At 47.5% G+C, this 21,999-nt stretch overlaps 2 protein-coding genes across 2 annotated transcripts in view; one reads left to right on the top strand and one right to left on the bottom strand.

Moving 5' to 3' along the window:
- Positions 1–1,574, bottom strand: part of RNF20 (ring finger protein 20) — a 61,966-nt gene extending 60,392 nt beyond the window's left edge. Inside the window, 1 exon segment of the mRNA XM_082269183.1 lies at positions 1,404–1,574. Coding sequence (XP_082125309.1) covers positions 1,404–1,529 — 126 coding nt within the window. The 5' untranslated portion in view covers positions 1,530–1,574.
- An 18,267-nt stretch (positions 1,575–19,841) lies between these two features.
- On the top strand, positions 19,842–21,254 carry PGAP4 (post-GPI attachment to proteins GalNAc transferase 4). The gene has a single exon (XM_082269156.1). It carries the CDS (start codon positions 20,025–20,027, stop codon positions 21,237–21,239), a length of 1,215 nt encoding a protein of 404 aa, XP_082125282.1. The 5' UTR covers positions 19,842–20,024; the 3' UTR covers positions 21,240–21,254.
- Positions 21,255–21,999: the final 745 nt, after the last annotated feature.

The following is a 21,999-nucleotide window of genomic DNA, read 5'->3' as shown; positions in this document are numbered from 1 at the left end:
CGATCCTACAATGAGCTGTCATCTGCAGCTTTGCTTTGGAGGCGGGTGCAGAGGATACAGAGGCATGGACTCCAGAGAGAGTGATGTCATTTTGCCCCTGTACAAATCATTAGTAAGACCTCATCTGGAATATGCAGTTCAGTTTTGGGCACCAGTTCTCAAAAAGGATATCAGGGAATTGGAGAAAGTGCAGAGAAGGGCAACCAAACTCATAAGAGGCATGGAGGAGCTCAGCTATGAGGAAAGATTAGAGGAACTGAATTTATTCTCTCGAGAAGAGGAGATTAAGGGGGGATATGATCAACATGGATATATACATAAGGGGTCCATATAGTGAAATTGGTGTTGAGTTGTTCACTTTAAGGTCAACACAGAGGACACGTCTTTACATCTAGAGGAAAACAGATTTCATCTCCAAATACAGAAAGGTTTCTTCACCGTAAGAGCTGTGAAAATGTGGAATAGACTCCCTCCAGAGGTGGTTCTTGCTTGCTCACTTGATTTCTTTAAAAAAAGGCCTGGATTCTTTCCTGGGTGTACATAATATAAGTGAGTACTAATATTTATAGGTAAAGTTGATCCAGGGAATATCTGATTGCCTCTCGGGGGATCAGGAAGGAATTTTTTCCCCTGCTGTAGTAAATTGGATCATGCTTTGCTGGGGTTTTTTTTTTTGCCTTCCTCTGGATCAACAGCGGGTATAGGATTGTGTATATGGGATTGCATGGTTGGGTTTTCTTTACTGTTTTTTATTGGTTGAGCCAGATGGACTTGTGTCTTTTTTCAACCTTTGTAACTATGATACAGCGGACAACAGAAGCCCCATAGTTAGTCTATAGGTGACATCACTTCCCATTCATTTCACAGACGTGGTCAGCCGTGTCCTCTGCAGAGCTCCTGCCGCTGGAGACCGGGTCGGATCGGCCTCAAAAAAGCTATGTATATGGATTTCTTCTTTACAGGGCTAGATAGTTAGTGTTAGATCGAGGATGTCTGTAGATGCAGAGATTTTAGTATTAGGGTAGACTTACACTTGTGTTGTGCTTCTTACCCAAGGTATATTTGTTCACAGATGGGCTGTTATTGGTCTGTATGAAGTATAACTGATATTTTAAGTACGTTCATTATTGTTATTCCCCCCCCCCCCCCTTTTTTTTCTCAAATAATAGGGATGGAAGCATTTTTTCCCTAGTGGACAGTGCTTCATTTAAAGTCCCAACATTCTTTTAATTGATTGTCTTCCTACCAATCAATTTTTTACAACGTTCATTATTGTAACATCCTCTCTCTTTGTACTAACCATATACAGTATGCATCTGTAACTGCAATAAATAGTTTGCTATCATCAAAAGGGAAGTGGAAATTATTGGCATACTAAACCATGAACAAACAAATATAGTTACCGTAGAGGAGACACCGCCAAGCTTTATGGTCTCTACTGTGGTCCCAGAATCCTCTACTGCAGCCTTCTTTTCTGGTGGACCCGAGGAGGTGTCCCCCGCTGACCGTTTACTGCCTGGGCCCGACATCCTGGAGCCTCCAGTGGGACAGATCAGTGGCTTGGGGGGTCTATCCCAGCTGTATGGAGAAAAAAAAGCAACAGGTGATCATTATGCAATTATAAATTTCCAGTCTAACCGCTTGCCGACTGCTCACAGTATATTTACTGCGGCAGTCAGCCCCTCACAGGCAGAGCGACGTAGGTCTACGTCGCAAGCCCGTGAGGCTCTGGGGAGCAGGCGCGCTCCCGCGTGGTCACGGACCCCCCCGCGCGTGTGACCGGCGGACCCGATGTCCGCCGGTCACTCGGCGATCGTCAGGGGAGAGGGAGAAAGTCAGGCGGCTAATGTAAACAAGCCGCCTGTCATTCTCCCTCTTGTAGAAACACTGATCACACGGTTCTACAATGTAGGACCGTTGATCAGTGTTCCTACACTTCAAGCCACAGCCAATCACAGTAAGAATCACGCCCCTAGGGACACACACAGACCAGTCTCTGTTAGTCTAACATTTTATACGACCACAGCAATTCTTTTTTTCCAGAACAAAAAATATTTTAGGTATGTGGATAAATATGGTCCAGTGGTACTTTATATAACACATACTCATCTAAAATCATTGGGTAAAATGACAACTTAAAAAAAAATTGACTTTCACACAGTAAGGTTCCATTCACTCCTGCGCAACTTAGGATGGGTACGACTTGGATGCAACTTTGGCTTTGACCACTGATAATGGACAACGGTTGCACAACTGTTGCATGTAAATCATTCCGGTGCGACTTTCATGTGACTTTTGAGGGTTAACATCAACGTCTTCGACACCCCTCTCCCCTGCTTTTTCTGTTTACTCAATTATTTACAGTGGTTGCCTAAGGCTCCCGACTTCAAACATAGCCGTAAGGTAAAGTGGGATGAATTCTCCTCAGAGGGTCACCCACTGAGGAGGAATTGTTCTCTACCGGTTTTTAGTTACTCTTTTCTGCATTAACATCAACGTTTATGGTCCTCAAGTCACATGAAAGTTGGACCAAAGTAGTGCACAAACTACTTTGAATTCGCATAGATATGAACGGTACTCATTGTTTTCCATGGGTTGCGAAAGGCGCCTAAAAGCAGTTGTAAACCTTAGACATGAATTATGAACAAAGCATATCCCTCTATAGCAGTCATGGTGAACCTTGGCACCCCAAATGTTTTGGAACTACATTTCCCATGATGCTCATGCACTCTGCAGTCTAGTAGAGCATCATGGGAAATGTAGGTCCAAAAGATCTGGGGTGCCAAGATTCGCTATCACGGCTCTATAGTGTGTGCTTGTATTAAGAGCACTAAGTGTCATTTCTGTCTGCTGCTTCGTTCCTCTGCTATGTGTAAGTGTCACTTCTGACACCAAGAGAAAAAAGGTGACGGGAGGGGAGGGACCTCCAGCTGATTGACAACCACAGTCTCAGCTCTGTTTCTGAGTGTTGTGTGAAGGGGGTATGTCCCGTCCCTTCACTCCAACGCGCTTTCAGACCTATCCTCACCAATGCAACTACAGCTCTCCGCCCCCTATATATTTGAACTAGAGATCGACCGATATAGTTTTTTTTTTAATGCCGATGCCGATATTTTGGTCATCTTATATCAGCCGATAATTTTTTTTTTTTCTAAAGGTACTCCTTGTGGAGGGATCTAGGGGGTCTGAAAGACCCCAAACCCCTCCTCGGCACTGAAAAGCATTCAAGTTTGGCTGTTTTGAATGCTGTCAGTTTTTTTAATTCGGTGCCACTACCCGGAAGTGATGTCATGACTTCACTTCCGGGTTTTTTACATGGACACCGGCACATGGGCACTTGCGGCAGGGATACCGGCCACATTTTCATGCTACACCGGGTCTTCTCTTCGGCTGTGGCGGTGGAGTTAGGATGCCAGGGTCTCCTGGTTGGATGGGAGACCCGGGTGAGCCGCGGGAGGGGGCGGGCGTCACCTCCTGCTCCTTATAATGACAGCCGAGCGGCTTCTCAGCCGCATCGGTTGTCATTACAAGACAGCCGACCGTCGGCTATTAACACCGGTACCTGGGTGATGCCTCTAGCTGCAGGCATCACCCCAGGACATGCACTTTCCCTAAATATCGGTAACCTCAGGGGCCGATTCTGATACATCGGGGAAAGTGCATATTGGCCCCAGATATATTGGTGTTGCCGATAATCGGTCGATCTCTAATTTGAACTGATCAAGAGAAGAGTTCAAATAAACAGGTACAACTTCTGTAGGAGGATTTGTTTCATCTCTGTGTATCATCGAAGGCCAGAAACTTCTATAGGTATACGTAAGGGTTTATAACCACTTTAAACAAAGTACATGATTTAAATACACATGTGAACAGTCATAATATCTGCCAGGGATTTTGTAATTCTATCCAACCAGTTTTGCAATCATTGTGACAGATCAGCCAGGAGGGTGACACCCCTTTGATGTACTTACACTAGTATTGAAGCTTCCAGCATCACCCATCCTTCCCAGAAGATTTCGACAGTCAGATGCAGCCACTGTTCAGGCATTCTGACAGCTGTGGGTCAGAATACTAAATAGCTGGCAGTGGAGATTCATCCATCCACGCGGTTTAGCATAGTTGGATGGGGGAAATTGACAGATTTGACAGCCATAGGTGGTTTGAATCTCGTTCGGTTCAGCAGGGACTGGCCAAGACCCAAACCATGTATGGGCAGGCTGATTGTACCTAAGTCAATCCATTGTTCACCTTGAGTACAACCAGAATGTCGGATTTTTCATACGATTATTTCCAGCTGCAATAGCCGCTAGCAATAATAGCTGTGTGTTCAGCCGGCAGGAATGGCTCCCCATGCCCCTCCGCTGGGAGAACACAATAACGCCGCTGGAGGGATTCCCTCATCAACACTGTCCGTATTGATGGGGGAAATTGATCGATTTTCTTTCCTGCTACCCTTGGTTGCATCCTACATCTATGGCCAGCTTTAACCACATAACGACCGCTCACATTACTGCTACTGCGGCAATGTGGCTCGTTATCGTCCAGCGACGTAGACCTACGTCGCTGGACTCCTCCCCTTGTGGGCACCGCCGGAAGCTCACTACCGCTGTGTTCAGTCACAGCGGGAGTCGGGCCAGGGGAGGAGCAGCGGCGATCGTCGGGGAATCGAGTGTGGAGATCCGCCCGCTTGTGTAAACAAAGCGGGCGGATCTCCTAAGTGACAGGCAGGGTCAGATTGCAGGGTTCAGCATCGGTGAACCTGCGATCTGTCCTTGTGTCACTCAGTCACCTCCCCCCACACACGTCAGTAAGCACCAGGCATACATTAACCCCTCCCTCTCCAATAAAATTAACCCCTTCCCTGCCATTTTTACAGTAACAGTGCATATGTATAGCACTAATTACTGCAGTAATGTCACTGGTACCCCCAAAAGTGTCAAAAATGTCAGTCATGCCCCATACACACGTGCAGATTATCTGCAGACTTTTGTCTGCAGACTTACCTTTTCTATGTAGTGCAAGGGCCTGCCGGATTGCATACAAATTGAAAGTGTTTAGGTTTGACCTCATATTATATGGTTTTGGTAAGTCTGCAGACAAAAGTCTGCAGATAATCTGCACGTGTGTATGGGGCATAAGGGGTCCGATCTGTCCGCCGCAATGTCGAAGTCTCGCAAAAAAAAAAAAAAAAAAACACCAAAAATTACAGAAATCTTTCCCTTAGTTAGTAAACGCAATAACTTTTGCGCAAACCACTTATTGCAATTTTTTTTTTACCAAAAACGTGTAGCAGAAAACAAATTGGCCAAAAATTATAAAAAATTTTGATTTTTACATTTTTTTGGGGGGAATTTCATGTAAAAAAAGTGAAAAATATTGTTATTTTTTCAAAATTTTCGCTCTTTTTTTTGTTTATAGCGCAAAAAGTAAAAATCGCACAGGTGATCAAACACCAGCAAAAGAAAGCTCTGTTTGTGGGAAAAAAAGGACGTAAATTTTGTTTGGGTACGGCGTTGCATGACCGCGCAATTGTCAGTTAAATTCGCACAGTGCCGAATCGCAAAAAGTGGCCCAGACGTAAGACAGCAAAATCCTCCGGTGGTAAAGTGGTTAATCAGCCTGAAGGACTGAATGGGAGAAATCTAACAGTCTCTGGCCAGCTTCAGCCCCACCGGCTGCCATTCCACTGGACAGGAATTACATTTGGTAAAGCTTAGCCACAAAGTTAGGTTTAAAAAAAGCAATTTCAGGCTAGTTAAATAATCTTAAAGAGAAACTGCAGTCTGCTCACATAATTTGTATTAAAAACATCTTGGCCATTCTGAAGCTTCCCTCCAACCACTTTGCATATTATTTTATACATACCGTGATTCTATACTTGCCAAATATGCTGCAGAAATCTCCCTCCACCAAGTCTGGCTGCAGCCATTTTAACTGTGGGCAGCTGAAGCTGCTGCCTGTTCACTTCCTGGATTTACACACACACACACACACACACACACACACATTTATTTACAGACAGACACACTCACATCACTGCTTCCCTGCACATTTCTCCTCTCTGGATGAATACACATGAATCTCTGCACTCATCCAGCTCCGCAGCTCTCCTTAGCTTCCCTATGACTCATCCCTCCCTCCCTTATTGGAAAACTCTCACAAGAGTGAGCTGTGCATAATGTGATTAGCCTACCAGTGATGGCAAACCTTGGCACACCAGATGTTTTCAAACTACATTTCCTATGATGCTCAGCTACACAGTAGAGCGCATGAGCATCATGGGCAATGTAGTTCCAAAACATCTTGGGTGCCAAGGTTCGCCATCACTGGCCTAGGCTAATGACCAGACAAGAAAGAGGAAGTGAGATATACAAGGTATTTACTGGCAGGAAAAAAAAAAAGGTTTTACTACCCAAAGTCAAAACAACAAGAGCAAAGAATTTAATAGATGGAAAGATAAAAAAAATGACTGAAGAGCCACTTTAAAATTGCTCCCACCACCATCCTAACACCTATAATAACCCGTGGAAGAAAGATCTCCATTTTAAAGCCGCTATGGTCCAGTCATGTGATCGCCCCTGTGTCAGTCAGCACTGGCTACAAAGGAGAGAAGAACACGCTCAACAACTGCTGGAGTTCATGCATGGTAACGTCACCCATGGGCTTACTAGCTATGGACCATTCGTTGGCGGTGTTCCCTCCCCTTCCCTAAAGACGCTGGCCTGGGCCAGCTGCTCCCACCTCCTCTCCAGCCCAGTTGAGCGCTGGGAGAGCAGAACAGAGAGCGAGGATTGACGGTCACTGCTCTCTGCTCAGAGCAGACCAATCAGCAGTCCTGTGATTGCTCAGTTCTCAGGCTTAAAGCCAAAATGGGATAGCGGTAACTATGAAAGAAAATATATATATTAGAGATCGACCGATTATCTGCAAAGCCGATATATAGAGGGCCTATATGGACTTTCCCCCGATATATCGGAATCGGCCCCTGAGGTTAGCGATATTGCTGATATTTCAGGAAAGTGCTTGTACTGAAGTGATGCCTGCAGCTAGAGGCATCACCCCGGTACCGGTGTCCATAGCCGACGGTCGGCTGTCTTGTAATGACAACCTTCCGCAGCTCGCCCGGGTCTCTCGTCCCACCGGGAGACCCGGGAATCCTACCTTCACTACCGTCTGACCCGGGTCTCCATTCCTTTGAATTTGGCGCCGCCGCGTACCCGGATGTGATGTCATGACATCACTTCCAGGTACTGGCGGCGCCGAATTCAAAAACGTACAGCATTCAAAACAGCCAAACTTGGCATTTTGAATGCTTTTAGGTGCAGCGGAGGGGTTTGGGGTCTTTTAGACCCCCAGATCCGTCCACCACAGTACCTGAAGACATTAAAAAAAAATTAATGTCCGAAAATATCGGCAGATATCGGCCGATACCGATACCTGATGACCAAAATTTCGGTATCGGCAGTAAAAAAACAATATCGGTTGATCACTAATTATATATATATATATATAGCTCAAACTTCTTCAATTCCAGCACCTGTGTGCAGGAGTTACACCATTAGGGGTCACTCAATACTCAATAAGAGGAGACAGTGAGCCTGAAAAAGTGGCTGTAGCAGACAGAGCACCGACAGGGAACTGGCAGAGCTGGTTATCATGCAGTGCAGGGACCTGCGACTTTACACCCTGGATCACTGCTGGGGTAAAGAGGAAACCCACATGCATGTTCACAGTGTAAGGCTGGCCATAGACAGTTCGAATTTCGGAGGTTCAGCAGGGACCAGCTGAGATTCAAAAAACCTTGCATGGGCAGACTAATTGTACCCCATCGATAAACTTGGGTACAACTAGCATGTTGGATTTCTAGCATGCGATTATTGCCAGCGGCTATGGGCTCTAGAAATGATCCCGCAGGGATGGCTCCCCCCACCAGGAGAACACAATGGCTCCACGGGAGGGATTCCCCCAGCTACACTGACTGTGTTTATGGGGGAATCAAGCAGTTTTCTTTGCTTCAGAACGTGGTTACAGGAAAACAAATGCATAGTCTATGGTCTGCCGAAGACTGCCCATACATTATGCAATTTTATTTCCTGTAACCACGGGCTGAAGGAGAAAAAACTGCTTGATTCCCCAATCAACACAGTCAGTGTAGCAAGGGGAATCCCTCCCATGGAGCCATTGTGTTCAGAGGATAGCTGGGGGAATCCCTCCCATGGAGCCATTGTGTTCAGAGGATAGCTGGGGGAATCCCTCCCATGGAGCCATTGTGTTCAGAGGATAGCTGGGGGAATCCCTCCCGTGGAGCCATTGTGTTCAGAGGATAGCTGGGGGAATCCCTCCCGTGGAGCCATTGTGTTCAGAGGATAGCTGGGGGAATCCCTCCCGTGGAGCCATTGTGTTCAGAGGATAGCTGGGGGAATCCCTCCCGTGGAGCCATTCTGTTCAGAGGATAGCTGGGGGAATCCCTCCCGTGGAGCCATTCTGTTCAGAGGATAGCTGGGGGAATCCCTCCCGTGGAGCCATTCTGTTCAGAGGATAGCTGGGGGAATCCCTCCCGTGGAGCCATTCTGTTCAGAGGATAGCTGGGGGAATCCCTCCCGTGGAGCCATTGTGTTCAGAGGATAGCTGGGGGAATCCCTCCCGTGGAGCCATTGTGTTCAGAGGATAGCTGGGGGAATCCCTCCCATGGAGCCATTGTGTTCAGAGGATAGCTGGGGGAACCCCTCCAATGGAGCCATTGTGTTCAGAGGATAGCTGGGGGAACCCCTCCAATGGAGCCATTGTGTTCAGAGGATAGCTGGGGGAATCCCTCCCATGGAGCCATTGTGTTCATAGGATAGCTGGGGGAATCCCTCCCATGGAGCCATTGTGTTCAGAGGATAGCTGGGGGAATCCCTCCCATGGAGCCATTGTGTTCAGAGGATAGCTGGGGGAACCCCTCCAATGGAGCCATTGTGTTCAGAGGATAGCTGGGGGAACCCCTCCAATGGAGCCATTGTGTTCAGAGGATAGCTGGGGGAATCCCTCCCATGGAGCTATTGTGTTCAGAGGATAGCTGGGGGAATCCCTCCCATGGAGCTATTGTGTTCAGAGGATAGCTGGGGGAATCACTCCCATGGAGCCATTGTGTTCAGAGGATAGCTGGGGGAACCCCTCCAATGGAGCCATTGTGTTCAGAGGATAGCTGGGGGAACCCCTCCAATGGAGCCATTGTGTTCAGAGGATAGCTGGGGGAACCCCTCCCATGGAGCCATTGTGTTCAGAGGTTAGCTGGGGGAACCCCTCCAATGGAGCCATTGTGTTCAGAGGAGAGCTGGGGGAACCCCTCCCATGGAGCCATTGTGTTCAGAGTATAGCTGGGGGAATCCCTCCCATGGAGCCATTGTGTTCAGAGGATAGCTGGGGGAACCCCTCCCATGGAGCCATTGTGTTCAGAGGTTAGCTGGGGGAACCCCTCCAATGGAGCCTTTATGTTCAGAGGATAGCTGGGGGAATCCCTCCAATGGATCCATTGGGTTCGGAGTATAGCTGGGGGAATCCCTCCCATGGAGCCATTGTGTTCAGAGCAGAGGCGTAACTAGAACCTTCAGGGCCCTGATGCAAGAAACCATGAAGGGCCCCCCAGACCCCTGGCCGGGGCCCTAACCTTCAAGCCCAGGGCTCTTCCCACTAATCCTGGGGCTCTTTACACTCGTTGCATGGCCTTTTATTACGGTCCCGCAGCAGGATTCTTTCACAGGTTCTGCAGTGGGCCCCCTTCCTGCAATCTTGTGGGCCCCCTTCCTGCAATCTTGGGGCCTCCCCAGAGTGGTGCAATGCCAGGGTCCGGTCGCAAGTGTGACCTTTGCGATCCTGGAAGTTCACCCACTGGTTTGCTACCGGGCCCCCTGGAGCATGGGGCCTGGTAGCGATTGCAACCCCTGCAACCCCTGTAGTTACGCCCCTGGTTCAGAGGATAGCTGGGGGAATCCCTCCCATGGAGCCATTGGGTTCAGAGGATAGCTGGGGGAATCCCTCCCATGGAGCCATTCTGTTCAGAGGATAGCTGGGGGAATCCCTCCCATGGAGCAACTGTGTTCAGAGGATAGCTGGGGGAATCCCTCCCATGGAGCCATTGTGTTCAGAGGATAGCTGGGGGAATCCCTCCCATGGAGCCATTGTGTTCAGAGGATAGCTGGGGGAATCCCTCCCATGGAGCCATTGTGTTCAGAGGATAGCTGGGGGAATCCCTCCCGTGGAGCCATTGTGTTCAGAGGATAGCTGGGGGAACCCCTCCCATGGAGCCATTGTGTTCAGAGTATAGCTGGGGGAATCCCTCCCGTGGAGCCAGTCTGTTCAGAGGATAGCTGGGGGAATCCCTCCCATGGAGCCAATCTGTTCAGAGGATAGCTGGGGGAATCCCTCCCATGGAGCCATTGTGTTCAGAGGATAGCTGGGGGAATCCCTCCCATGGAGCCATTGTGTTCAGAGTATAGCTGGGGGAATCCCTCCCGTGGAGCCAGTCTGTTCAGAGGATAGCTGGGGGAATCCCTCCCATGGAGCCAATCTGTTCAGAGGATAGCTGGGGGAATCCCTCCCGTGGGGCCATTGTGTTCAGAGGATAGCTGGGGGAATCCCTCCCATGGAGCCATTCTGTTCAGAGGATAGCTGGGGGAATCCCTCCCGTGGAGCCATTCTGTTCAGAGGATAGTTGGGGGAACCCCTCCCATGGAGCCATTGTGTTCAGAGGATAGCTGGGGGAATCCCTCCCATGGAGCCATTGTGTTCAGAGGATAGCTGGGGGAATCCCTCCCATGGAGCCATTGTGTTCAGAGGATAGTTGGGGGAATCCCTCCCATGGAGCCATTGTGTTCAGAGGATAGCTGGGGGAATCCCTCCCGTGGAGCCATTGTGTTCAGAGGATAGTTGGGGGAATCCCTCCCATGGAGCCATTGTGTTCAGAGGATAGCTGGGGGAATCCCTCCCGTGGAGCCATTGTGTTCAGAGGATAGTTGGGGGAATCCCTCCCGTGGAGCCATTCTGTTCAGAGGATAGCTGGGGGAATCCCTCCCATGGAGCCATTGTGTTCAGAGGATAAATGGTTTCCCCGCCATCAGAACACAACGATCGCTGGTGGCTACAGCAGCGAACGTAGAAAGAAAAAAAACTGACAGGCTGGTTGTCCTGAGATCGATCGATCAACAGATCAACTATAGTACAACCAGGGTGCCCATAGATGGATTGAAATCCATCCAGTTCCTGCTGAAGCGGCCGGATTTCAATCCGTCTATGGCTGGCTGTGCCAGGAGGTAAAAGGCAGACACACAGCATTGAACCGCAGCGCACTGGGCGGCACTGCATGTCACCACACTGCTATGCAGGAGTTATGAATGAAGCATCACTTTGAGACACTGCAAATAAAGTTTTAAAAAGAAAAAAGTAAACAGTGCTGTGCAGCCTACTGCCAGCTACAACCAAGCATGCCCTTAATGAATGTCCAAGTGACAACCGCTGTGCTCAATTCTCATACAGGTGTCATGAGAACAGGAAGTAGGGAGAATCTCTTCAGTGTAGTCACAGACAGAAATGTTCTCTCTTCCCCATTGCATCCAGAACAGAACATTTGTGCAGCTTTAAGCCATTTGTCACCGTGCTCACATGACTAGTTATGGCCGGGCTATGTGCACAGCCTCAGCTGACAGCTAGTATAGATGAATGTGAGAAGGAGGTAGCTCAGGCCTTGCACCCTGTACACACCTACCTCTACACTGTCCATCACCACAGGCACCTCACATACCCTCCCCTACTCTTAAAGGGATTTCATTCACCCCATTATAATTACCTGCAAACCCCAATCAGCTCACCAAAGCCCACTCCGGAGGCGGAAAAGACGTCACTGCAAGAACACCGGGGCGGGGCAATCGGCGCCATGTTTGTAAATGGCATAGAGGAGCCTTACTGCGATAGCTGCGCGCGACTGAAGCCTCCGCGGCCATGTTGGATAATCCCCGTAGTGTACTAATGTTGTATCTCTGCTTCCTCTCTGGGACTGACGTCGATGACGTCATGACGGCGTGAGGAAACCACAGCTGATCCGAACCGGAAATGACGAGACGTCCCCTGAGCGCGCCTATTGGATTGTCCCTGTAGTACTGGCGGAAGCTCCGCTTCTTCGCTGGGCTGGAGCAGGCGGCCATGTTGGTAGGGGAAGGGAAAGTCACAGGTAGTATCAGGAAGTAAATTAGGGTGACAACCAGACTTGGGTTGACGTGGGTAGCGCCTGTCATTTGCAAGAGGCGAGGTTCCTTGAGGTAAGACATTCTCTTGGTGCCCTGGCACAGTGTAGGGATTAGAAGGTGTGGGAATGGGTTATACTGCAGACAGGAGAACTGGGATATAATGGTAAGTTGTACAAGGAGGCCCCTAGCACAGGCATTGTTCACAGACCGGTCTGACTAGAAATAGTTTTACACCATAAGGCCCCATTCACATTTGCGCAGCATGTCGCGATTTGTATTTTTCACTTGGAACGCGCTGATCTGTGCGCAACAAATACGCCAACGTAACTCCAGCAGCTTTTTTTTTTTTTCCTTGCAATGTGTATTTTGGCATGCAATCACTGCCCGTGTTTGCAATATCATTAGGAAATAATGGCGCTGCGAGCACAATACACATTTTTTGCGTGTTTTTTTTTTCTGAAATACGGAGGAGTGAATGCAGCCTAAACGCTGGTTCACAACGTTAGATTGATCCTTGCGCTACTACAGCAAGGTAATATAAATCCAGGTGCCGCTAGTACCGAACTGTCACCTTAAAGTGGAGTTCCATCCTGGGAAAGCTTTTTTTCATAAAAATACCCCCGGGACAGTCAGGGCTAGCACATTCCACAATGGATAGCTTCTGATCTGTCCCGGGTTGCACTTACCTTTTAGGAGAAATACTTACCTTGAAAATGTATTCTCCAGCGCTGCCATCTCAGGTGTGGGCAGCTTGAAGCCAGCGCGATCCTCTTCTGCGTCCTCTTCCGTCTTCTTCGGTCCCACGATGCACTGCACCGGCCCCGCCGTCACTTCCGGTGCCGCAGCGTCATCCCTGCACAGCTTCTGGGCATGCCCAGAAGCTGTTTAGCAAGGTATGACGGCGCCTGCACCGGAACTGATGTCGGGGCCGGTGCAGGCGCATTGATTCCTGGGAGTGATGACGTTCAGCTCCCAGGAATCATTGCAAGCCAGGAAGTGACGAATCGCCGTGGCCGCCGAGGGGAGGAAGAGGAAGTAAGGTGAGTATATTTTCTTCTAAAATAAGGTAAGTAAAAAAAAAAAAAATTGCGATTATCCATTTGTTTTTCAGGTGACCCCGGGCATGAAGATGGAGGTAAGTTTAATTTTAGGGTGGAACTCCGCTTTAAAGCGGAGTTCGGGCCTCAAAAAATACTTTGGGCCATCAGCTTGCTCTAGGTCACCTGAAAAAGAAATGGATAGTCTTGATTTTTTTTTTTTTTTTTTTTGTTACCTTGATATTGAAGAAAATCTACTTATCTTTCTTCCACTTCCTCCCTCTGCGGCCGTGGCCCGCGCCGTCACTTCCTGCTTGCATTGACTCCTGGGAGCTGAACGTCATCGCTCCCAGGAATCAATGCGCCTGCATCGGCCCCGCTTGTCCGTTCCGGCGCAGGCGCGTCATTCCCTGCTAAACAGCTTCTGGGCATGCCCAGAAGCTGTGGAGGGATGACGCGCCTGCCCCAGAAATGACGAGCGGGGCCGGTGCAGGGCATTCTGGGACCGAAGAGGACACTCTGGCTTCAGCTGTCCACACCTGAGATGGCAGCGCTGGAGAATACATTTTCAAGGTAAGTATTTCTTCTAAAACAGTTCAGAGGCTATTTATTGTGAAATGCACTAGCCATTTCTGTCCCGGCATCCGACAGTTCAGAGGCTATCCTTTATGAAATGCACTAGCCCTGACTGTCCCGGGGGTATTTTTTAGGGATGCACCGATCTGACTTTTCTAGTCCCGATACCCTGGCTTTGTGTATCTGCCGATACTGATTCAGAACTACACACATACACAATATGCATGCGGCTTCAGTACAGAGCAAAGCCACTGCTTCCTGTGTACGGCTTCTCCATTCACAGGCGGAGTGCGTCTGATATCACTCCGCCTGTGAGCCGGACCTATACAGGAAGTAGCGGCTACGTGCAAGTAAGTGACAGCTGAGCCGGGACTCAGCAAAACCGGATCGGCCGTGGATCGGTTAATTTTACCGATCCAGCTATTTTGTCAGTATCGGCGCCGATATCCAAACCTAATATCAGATCGGTGCATCCCTATATATCTAAAAAAGGTTTCCGAGGCCGGAACTCCACTTTAACAGAGATAATTGGCTAATAATGTATAAAAATTGTACTGCGCTCCTAGATGTTACCTCCTCTTAAAGCGGATGTATCCTTGAGAAAAACAAAACCTGCAGGACAAAGGCATAATGAGCTAGTATGCATCGCATAATGAGCTAGTATGCATCACATACTTACACATTATGACATACTTCCCTTAGAACAAAGCCCCGACACGGTCTGGAGAACGCCGAGGGCGCCATCATGTTCCCTCAACTTATTTTCCGGGTTCGTCGGTTTCGGCGCTGTGAGTGGCCGGAGCCGCGATGACGTCAAGTTTCAATTTCCGGCAAGGAGCTCTGAAGGTCCGCCGGACCTGACGTCAGCGGCTGCATTCAGGGCGAATATCTCCTAAACCGTGCAGGTTTAGGAGATATTAATTGTACCTACAGGTTAGGCTTACCTGTAGGTAAAAGTCAAATAGCGGAGTATACTACCGCTTTAAGTGTGTTTTCTATATTTTAGATCAATTAAAAGGTGTTGGGTACAGGCTTAAAATTTTAAATATGCCTCAAATCAAATGTTGCTGTAAATTCAATATTTGGATCAGAAGTGTATCTATGAAATCAAACATTTAGTGTACTAAACCAAAATAAATAAATAGATATTTTATCTATTTCAAATTCTTATGAATCCCATCCAAAATTCAATTTTTTATATATATATATTATATCAGGGCTCAAAATTTCAAGTCCTGAGCTACTAGCCAGGCCTTAAGAGTTACTCGCCACCAGTTGCCCCACCCAACTCCTACCCTGCCCCGCCCCTAATTCCGCCCCTAAACACGCCCTCCTAGTTATCTCATTAAATAACACTGTTAAATGTTGTATGCTAAATTAGGTTACAGAAATATTTATCAACAACAACTTTAATAATATGGGCACAGGCACTGTAAACATCATTACTGCCTTCCTAAGTAACTATACACTACATACAGAGTGCAGGGTTGAGAGGTGCACTACGCTAAATTATTGTGCAGGAGTGACACCTTCTTTCTGGGTTCTCACCGACCCCATCCTTAAAGCTCCACTCATACTTGTGTTCATATGTGTTTTGTAAACGCATGCAAAATTGCATGTGCACACATTTATAAAACATGCTAAAACCACGTCAGGTTTGCTGTGCCATTCGTTGTTAATGGCATCCCAAACACCACAAGCTGACATGTGTTTTTCTGCATGCAAAAATGTGAAAGCACTGTAAAATAAGTGGTGTAAAAAAAAAAAAAAAAAAAAATGAATGCAGAAAAAGCTCAATGAACTACTTTGCCTTATGTAGTGTATCCCCATTTAAATGAATGGGCTGCCCTATGCATGTTGTGCATAAAACACTAGGTGTAAATGGGGCCTAATAGCAACCATTCAGAAGCCAGTACAGTTGATATGATAAGTTAACAGCCTGCACCCATCATCCCTGTACATTGCCTGCTTGTGCAAACTTACACACTCGGACTTGTCTCTCTCTGTCTCTCTGATGGTCTCCCCAATGTCTCGGTTCTCACTTCTCCCCAGTAGGCTGTTACCTGAAGTTTGAGTTCTCACTGCTGACTCTTCTTCCTCCTCCTCACTGTCCTGGGACGCGCATCTTCTCTGCCACCTCAAGTCCAGCATGTAAGTGAGGAGAAAATCCGCGGTGCTGTGCTGTGCTGGAAACTACATTTCCCAGTGTGCAGTGCGGCTCACAGAGCCCTCCATAGAGATGACTGGGGAGGCGGCTTGTCTAAAGCCGAGCAGACCCGCCCCCAGCCCGAGCCGAGCCATCTGATCCACCCGCCCCCAGCCCGAGCCGAGCCATCCAATCCACCTGCCCCCAGCCCGAGCCGAGCCATCTGATCCACCCGCCCCCAGCCCGAGCCGAGCCATCCAATCCACCTGCCCCCAGCCCGAGCCGAGCCATCCAATCCACCTGCCCCCAGCCCGAGCCGAGCCATCCAATCCACCTGCCCCCAGCCCGAGCCGAGCCATCTGATCCACCCGCCCCCAGCCCGAGCCGAGCCATCCAATCCACCTGCCCCCAGCCCGAGCCGAGCCATCCAATCCACCCGCCCCCAGCCCGAGCCGAGCCATCCGATCCACCCGCCCCAGCCCGAGCCGAGCCATTCATCTAAGCCAAGCTAGAACACTCGCCCTCAATTAAATTTCTCTCGCAAAATGCGAGCGGGCGAGTGGAATTTTTGAGGGCTGTATTATATACTTAATCACATGTGCTTATATATAACAAACCCATCTATTCGGTATAAGTGATGCTGTGCGAGGTTAAAAGGTGCAATTGTGCAATATAATCCATAAGTGCATAAATAAAGTACTAAAAATATATATATTTTTATATTGTGCAATTCAGCAATTATATGCAATTTATTGCAGATAAAGTGCCTAGATATGTGCAAAATGAATGGATATTTAACCATAAAAACTTAAATATTCCCTGTGCAAAAGAAAAGTCTTTAATAGTGCAGTGCCGTGCAACAAATAATTTCTCCAAGGTTGCTCTGCAGTTGTAAAAACACCACCTCCACCTTCAGTATTGTGCTCCAATCCGCGTGTGCTCTTGAAGAAGTGACGTGACGCAACGTGTAGGGTCATGGACCGGAAGTGACGCGGCGGGACACGGATGAAGTGTCCCCATCACTTGTACAGCAATTGTTTATGCTGCTTTTAAAACTGTGAGTGGCTATTGATTTTATTAATAAATACTATGAAAACTACTACACTATGATGCCCCTTCTTTATATATAACACGAGCGAGGGGATTTTGGGATACAGTCCTGCTGAGGAGAGTGTATAGGAGAGTCCACCCCCCCCCCCCCAACCTGGGATAAGGAGACCACCGGAGGTATTCATAATACACACAGGAGGATAAAGACAGGGAAAGGACCGGAGGAGACCCTGACACATAATACCCATATGTTCACATATGTGGCTAGAGGTTGCTAGCACGCATATAAGTGTCTGCACTGAAGAGCACACGCGGATTGGAGCACAATACTGAAGGTGGAGGTGGTGTTTATACAATTGCAGAGCAACCTTGGAGAAATAATTTGTTGCACAGCACTGCACTATTGAAAACTTTTCTTTTGCACAGGGAATATTTAAGTTATTAAGTTAAATATCCATTAATTTTGCACATATCTAGGCACTTTATCTGCAATAAATTGCACACAATTGCTGAACTGCACAATATAAAAATATATATTTTTTTAGCACTTTATTTATGCACTTAGGGATTATATTGCACATTTGCACCTTTTGTCCTAGCACAGCATCACTTCTACCGAATAGATGTGTTTGTTATATAGCATATGTGATTAAGTATGTGTATATGTATGTGTGTGTATGTATATGTATGTGTGTGTGTATGTATATATGTATATATGTGTGTATATATATATATATATGTATGTATGTATGTATGTATGTATGTATGTATATATATATATATATATATATATATATATATATATATATATACATATATATACATATAAATTGAATTCCGGATGCGATTCATAAGAATTTGAAATAAGGAAAATATTTATTTATTTTGGTTTAGTACACTAAATGTTTGATTTCATAGATAAACTTCTGATCCAAATATTGAATTTACAACCAATGCGATTGAGGCATATTTAAAATTTTAAGCCTGTACCCAACACCTTTTACTCTATCTAAAATATAGACCTACACACTTAAGAGGAGGTAACATCTAGGAGTGCAGTGCAATTTTTATACATTATTGGTTCACAACGTAACGCTGTGCGGGAAAGGCACGTTTCGTGCACGTCAGGGTGGATTTGATTTAAATCCTGATTTAAAGCATAACTCCACCTTTGGGTGATCTATGTACATTACAAGGATTTTAACCTCCCTAGCGGTCTGATTATGTCAGAATTTTTGTGCTAAAAGTGGAACATTGTCCTCAGTCCCCCCCACATTCCACTCCTCAGCTTATCCCACATTCCAGTCCTCAGTCCCCCCCCTCCCCCACATTCCAGTCCTCGGTCCCCCCCCCACATTCCAGTCCTCAGTAACCCCCCCCCCCCACATTCCAGTCCTCAGTCCCTCCACTACGTTCCAGTCCTCAGTCCCCCCCACATTCCTGCCCCCCCCGCCACATTCCACTTCTTAGCTCCCCCTCCCCACGTTCCAGTCCCCCCCCCCCCTCCCCACGTTCCAGTCCTCAACTCCCGCCACATTTCAGTCCTGGGCATCCCCCCCCCCACATTCAGTCATTAGCACTGTTTAACTTCATCCCCCTCACTGTCCTACCTTACACAGACAGATCGGAGGGAGACATGCTGCGCTGTCTAGATGGGGGTGGGCGTTGAAGGATACTGATTGGCTGCTAGGACTGTCCTTCATCCTAGCAGCCAATCACCTGCTTCTTAACTTCGGGCAGCTCTGCCCTCCATCCAGAACTGTCCCGCTTTCAGCTCTGTGAGGATTACAGAGTGACGACAGGGGGAAGAAAAGGCTCCTAAATGGCGGGACCGTGTTGGTCCGAAAGGGAGGGTGATGCGGTCCGCATTTGGCCCGCGGTCTGCCATTTAGTGATGCCTACTCTAGGGAATTGCTTAAAACCCTATTATTTTACTGTCGGTGTCCTGTTGGGAACATCTCTGCAAGGTTAGGTGAACTTTTATCTTTCCTATTTTCTTACTTACCTGGTCCTCAGAATCTCCCCGCTGCTAGACTGGTCCCCACAGCCTCTTCTTCCCTACACCCTAATGATCCAGGATCAGAACTTCATCTAAACCAAAACCGGGTCCATAGCCTTGCATTGGGCGTGTTGACACTGAGGAACAGACCACTGCTGGAGCGCGGGGGAGCACAGCCTCTGGGAGAGTCTAGGATCAGGTAAGTACAACTGTTTCTCCTCTTCCCTCGACAAAATTAGCTAGTAACCCCTGCAGTGAAAGTGCAGGTAGGGATCATTTAAAGTTTTTCCAGAGTTGAACTTTAAAGCTGTTATACATGTCTCAATAAAGTTAGCTTTCTGGACTGATTCCCCCATCCACACATTCGAGGTGGATAGAGAAATCCTCCCTGCTGCGCTATTGTATTCTGTCAGCGGGGAGACTCTCCCGCTGTCAAAATACAGAGATAAGCACTGCACCCTATTCCCTGTGGCATTGGTTGAGCGGCTTTTACTTGACAGGTTAGTTGGACAGAAGTCGATTGATTGACTTCTGTGCAATGGCAGTGGCCACACGTGGATTGAAATGTGTCTGGTTACTGGTGAACCAGCCAAATTAGGATCCATGTATAGCCAGCTTACCAATTGGTGTTGCATGGGTATTGTGGCTGCATGAACACAATAGCCAGCAGTGGAATTTCAATGAAATGATTTCCTCACGTTTAGCCTTTCAAGCAACAGCGACTCTCCTGAATTTATGTTCACAATTTGTCTAGCTGATAAATATTGTTTCCATATTCTCTATGTTGATTTTTGTGATTTTTAAATTTCAGAATTCTCCAGAGACTCGGCTGTAGGATGCTGTGGCTGTCTCCAGGAAAACAGAAGCCTAGAATTAGTAGAAGATGATCATTTTACTGGCTTGCAGTTTTAAGCAGAATGGAGACGCAAACTGGAACATGATAAAAAGGAAAGGAGGAGTTTGATGGCTTGAGAGAGAAGCGTCGTTCATCAGTCATGCGTCTGTCAGCCATTTTCAGGTCTTTTTGCTTCCGTTTCTTGATCCTCATTGTGCTCACTCTACTCCTTGCCCCCATCTGTTTTCGCGACCTCCTCTACTCTCCTTTGTTTTCACGACAACTCAACCTCAGGCGTTTGAGTCATGAGTTCCTACACAGAAGCCTGCAGGATGGTTCTAATGCCTTGCAACATTTCCATCAAATTGTCTCTACATCCAGCACAGTTCCTCCTAATACATCTGTTCCATGTGTCCACAGGCCTGCTGGGAGCCTTCGCCCATCTCGTGTTCGAGGCACCACCACTTTGGCTGTCACCATAATTACAACAAGACGTCGGTCTGAATATCATTACCTTCTTCAGGTAGTACGTGGTTTTCTTGACCGGATGTCCGAGTGTGGCCAAGACTGCTCCATGTTTCAGATTTTAATTTGTAACGTTGATTCATTTCCTGAGGACCACTCTGATGCCTGCCTCCTCTCCCACCTGTTGCCAATGGTGGCGCGGCACTGGACTGAGCATGTGGGTGAAGCCACGAACCGATTTGAACAGGAGAAGCAGGACTATGCCTTCTGCCTTTCCCACACGTTGGAGGCCTACAACCCAGAATATGTATTGCTTGTAGAGGATGATGCCGTTCCTTTAAATGATATTTTTAATGCATTCTTCCATTTAGTGCAGATACGCTTTCCTCAGGAGCCGCTAGGGGGCGGCCTGTATGTAAAATTCTACCACCCAGAAAGACTACAGGGCTACATCAACCCAGAGCCTATGCGAATTTTGGAGTGGGTCGGCCTAGGAGGGCTAGCAGGACTGGTCCTTACCTGGGTGTATACTCTCACCTTGCGCCAGCAGCAGTTTAGCTGGTGGGTGTTTGTGGCATTTACTATTTTTGCCATGATGCTAGCCGAGCTAGTAGGACGCCACTACCTGCTGGAACTGCGAAGATTTTCGCCAGCCCTTTACAATGTTGTGCCTGTCACAGAATGCTGCACGCCGGCAATGCTGTTCTCAGAGACGTCTGCCCGAAGGACTCTTTCCTACTTGAAGGAAATAGTGTGTAAGCCAGGTTATGCCAAGGATATCGCCCTGTACCAAGAGCTCTGGAAAAGGGGGGAATGGGCTTGGGCACTGGAGCCCAACATGGTGACACATGTTGGAATGTTTTCAACACTTAGAGGGCCTTTTGAAGGAGAAGAGCCGCAGTTGCTATAACATTTCTATAATTCTTGACCAGGAGTGAAATAAAACTGTACAAATATGTAGACTATACAAACTTTATTTTTTATTTTTTTTACATAAAGATTTATTGAACAGAACAGTTATCTACATTACAAATAGATTTTCTTTTTCATGTTTTGCACTTGTAATATGCACTTATGTTCAGGAGGTTTTCTATATATATATCTAGAAAAAAGGGATATAACCTGCTGTGATATGCAACTTGAAGTGATGAAGAATATATGTGAAGCAAAACATGTGTGAGATAAGGCTATGAATGAAAGCAGCTATTCCCAAAGTTGTTCTGCCTACTGTATATGATGCAGCGAAGCTAAACGGATTTACAACACAGCTGCCTAATGCATCGTACACACGATAAGAATATCAGATGAATGATCGTCCGTTTTTTTTTTGTAAGCTAGTCTCGTATCGAAAACCAAAAAGTTACTAAAGTTATGAAAATTCTCATACGACAGAATACAACTTCGGAAGTGATGTCATGTATTGTAATTAGGGATACACCGAAATTAACGTCTGAAAATCCTATCCCATTTCGGCCGATAATGGGTTAACATTGCCGAAATGAATATGGCCGCCGTGAGGAAGGAGGAGGGCGCAGGGCAGGTTTTAAAAGTCCCGCCTCTGGTCGGCTGCCACCTCTCAGCCTCTCAATGATGTCCCTACTACGATGTGTGTCCTTCCCTGTCAGCGGGACCGTGTGTGAATGAACTGACCTGACACCGGGCGGTGGGTG

Source organism: Pelophylax lessonae (assembly GCF_965119305.1).
Source record: "Pelophylax lessonae genome assembly, chromosome: 9".
NCBI classification, from domain to species: domain Eukaryota; kingdom Metazoa; phylum Chordata; class Amphibia; order Anura; family Ranidae; genus Pelophylax; species Pelophylax lessonae.
Note: the sequence above shows the minus strand (reverse complement) of the source record. Positions and strands in the feature narration are given on the sequence as shown.

What these genes read in the sequence shown, in the direction of transcription:
- PGAP4 (XM_082269156.1), top strand. Translation starts at nt 20,025, where the DNA reads ATGCGTCTGTCAGCCATTTTCAGGTCTTTTTGCTTCCGTTTCTTGATC.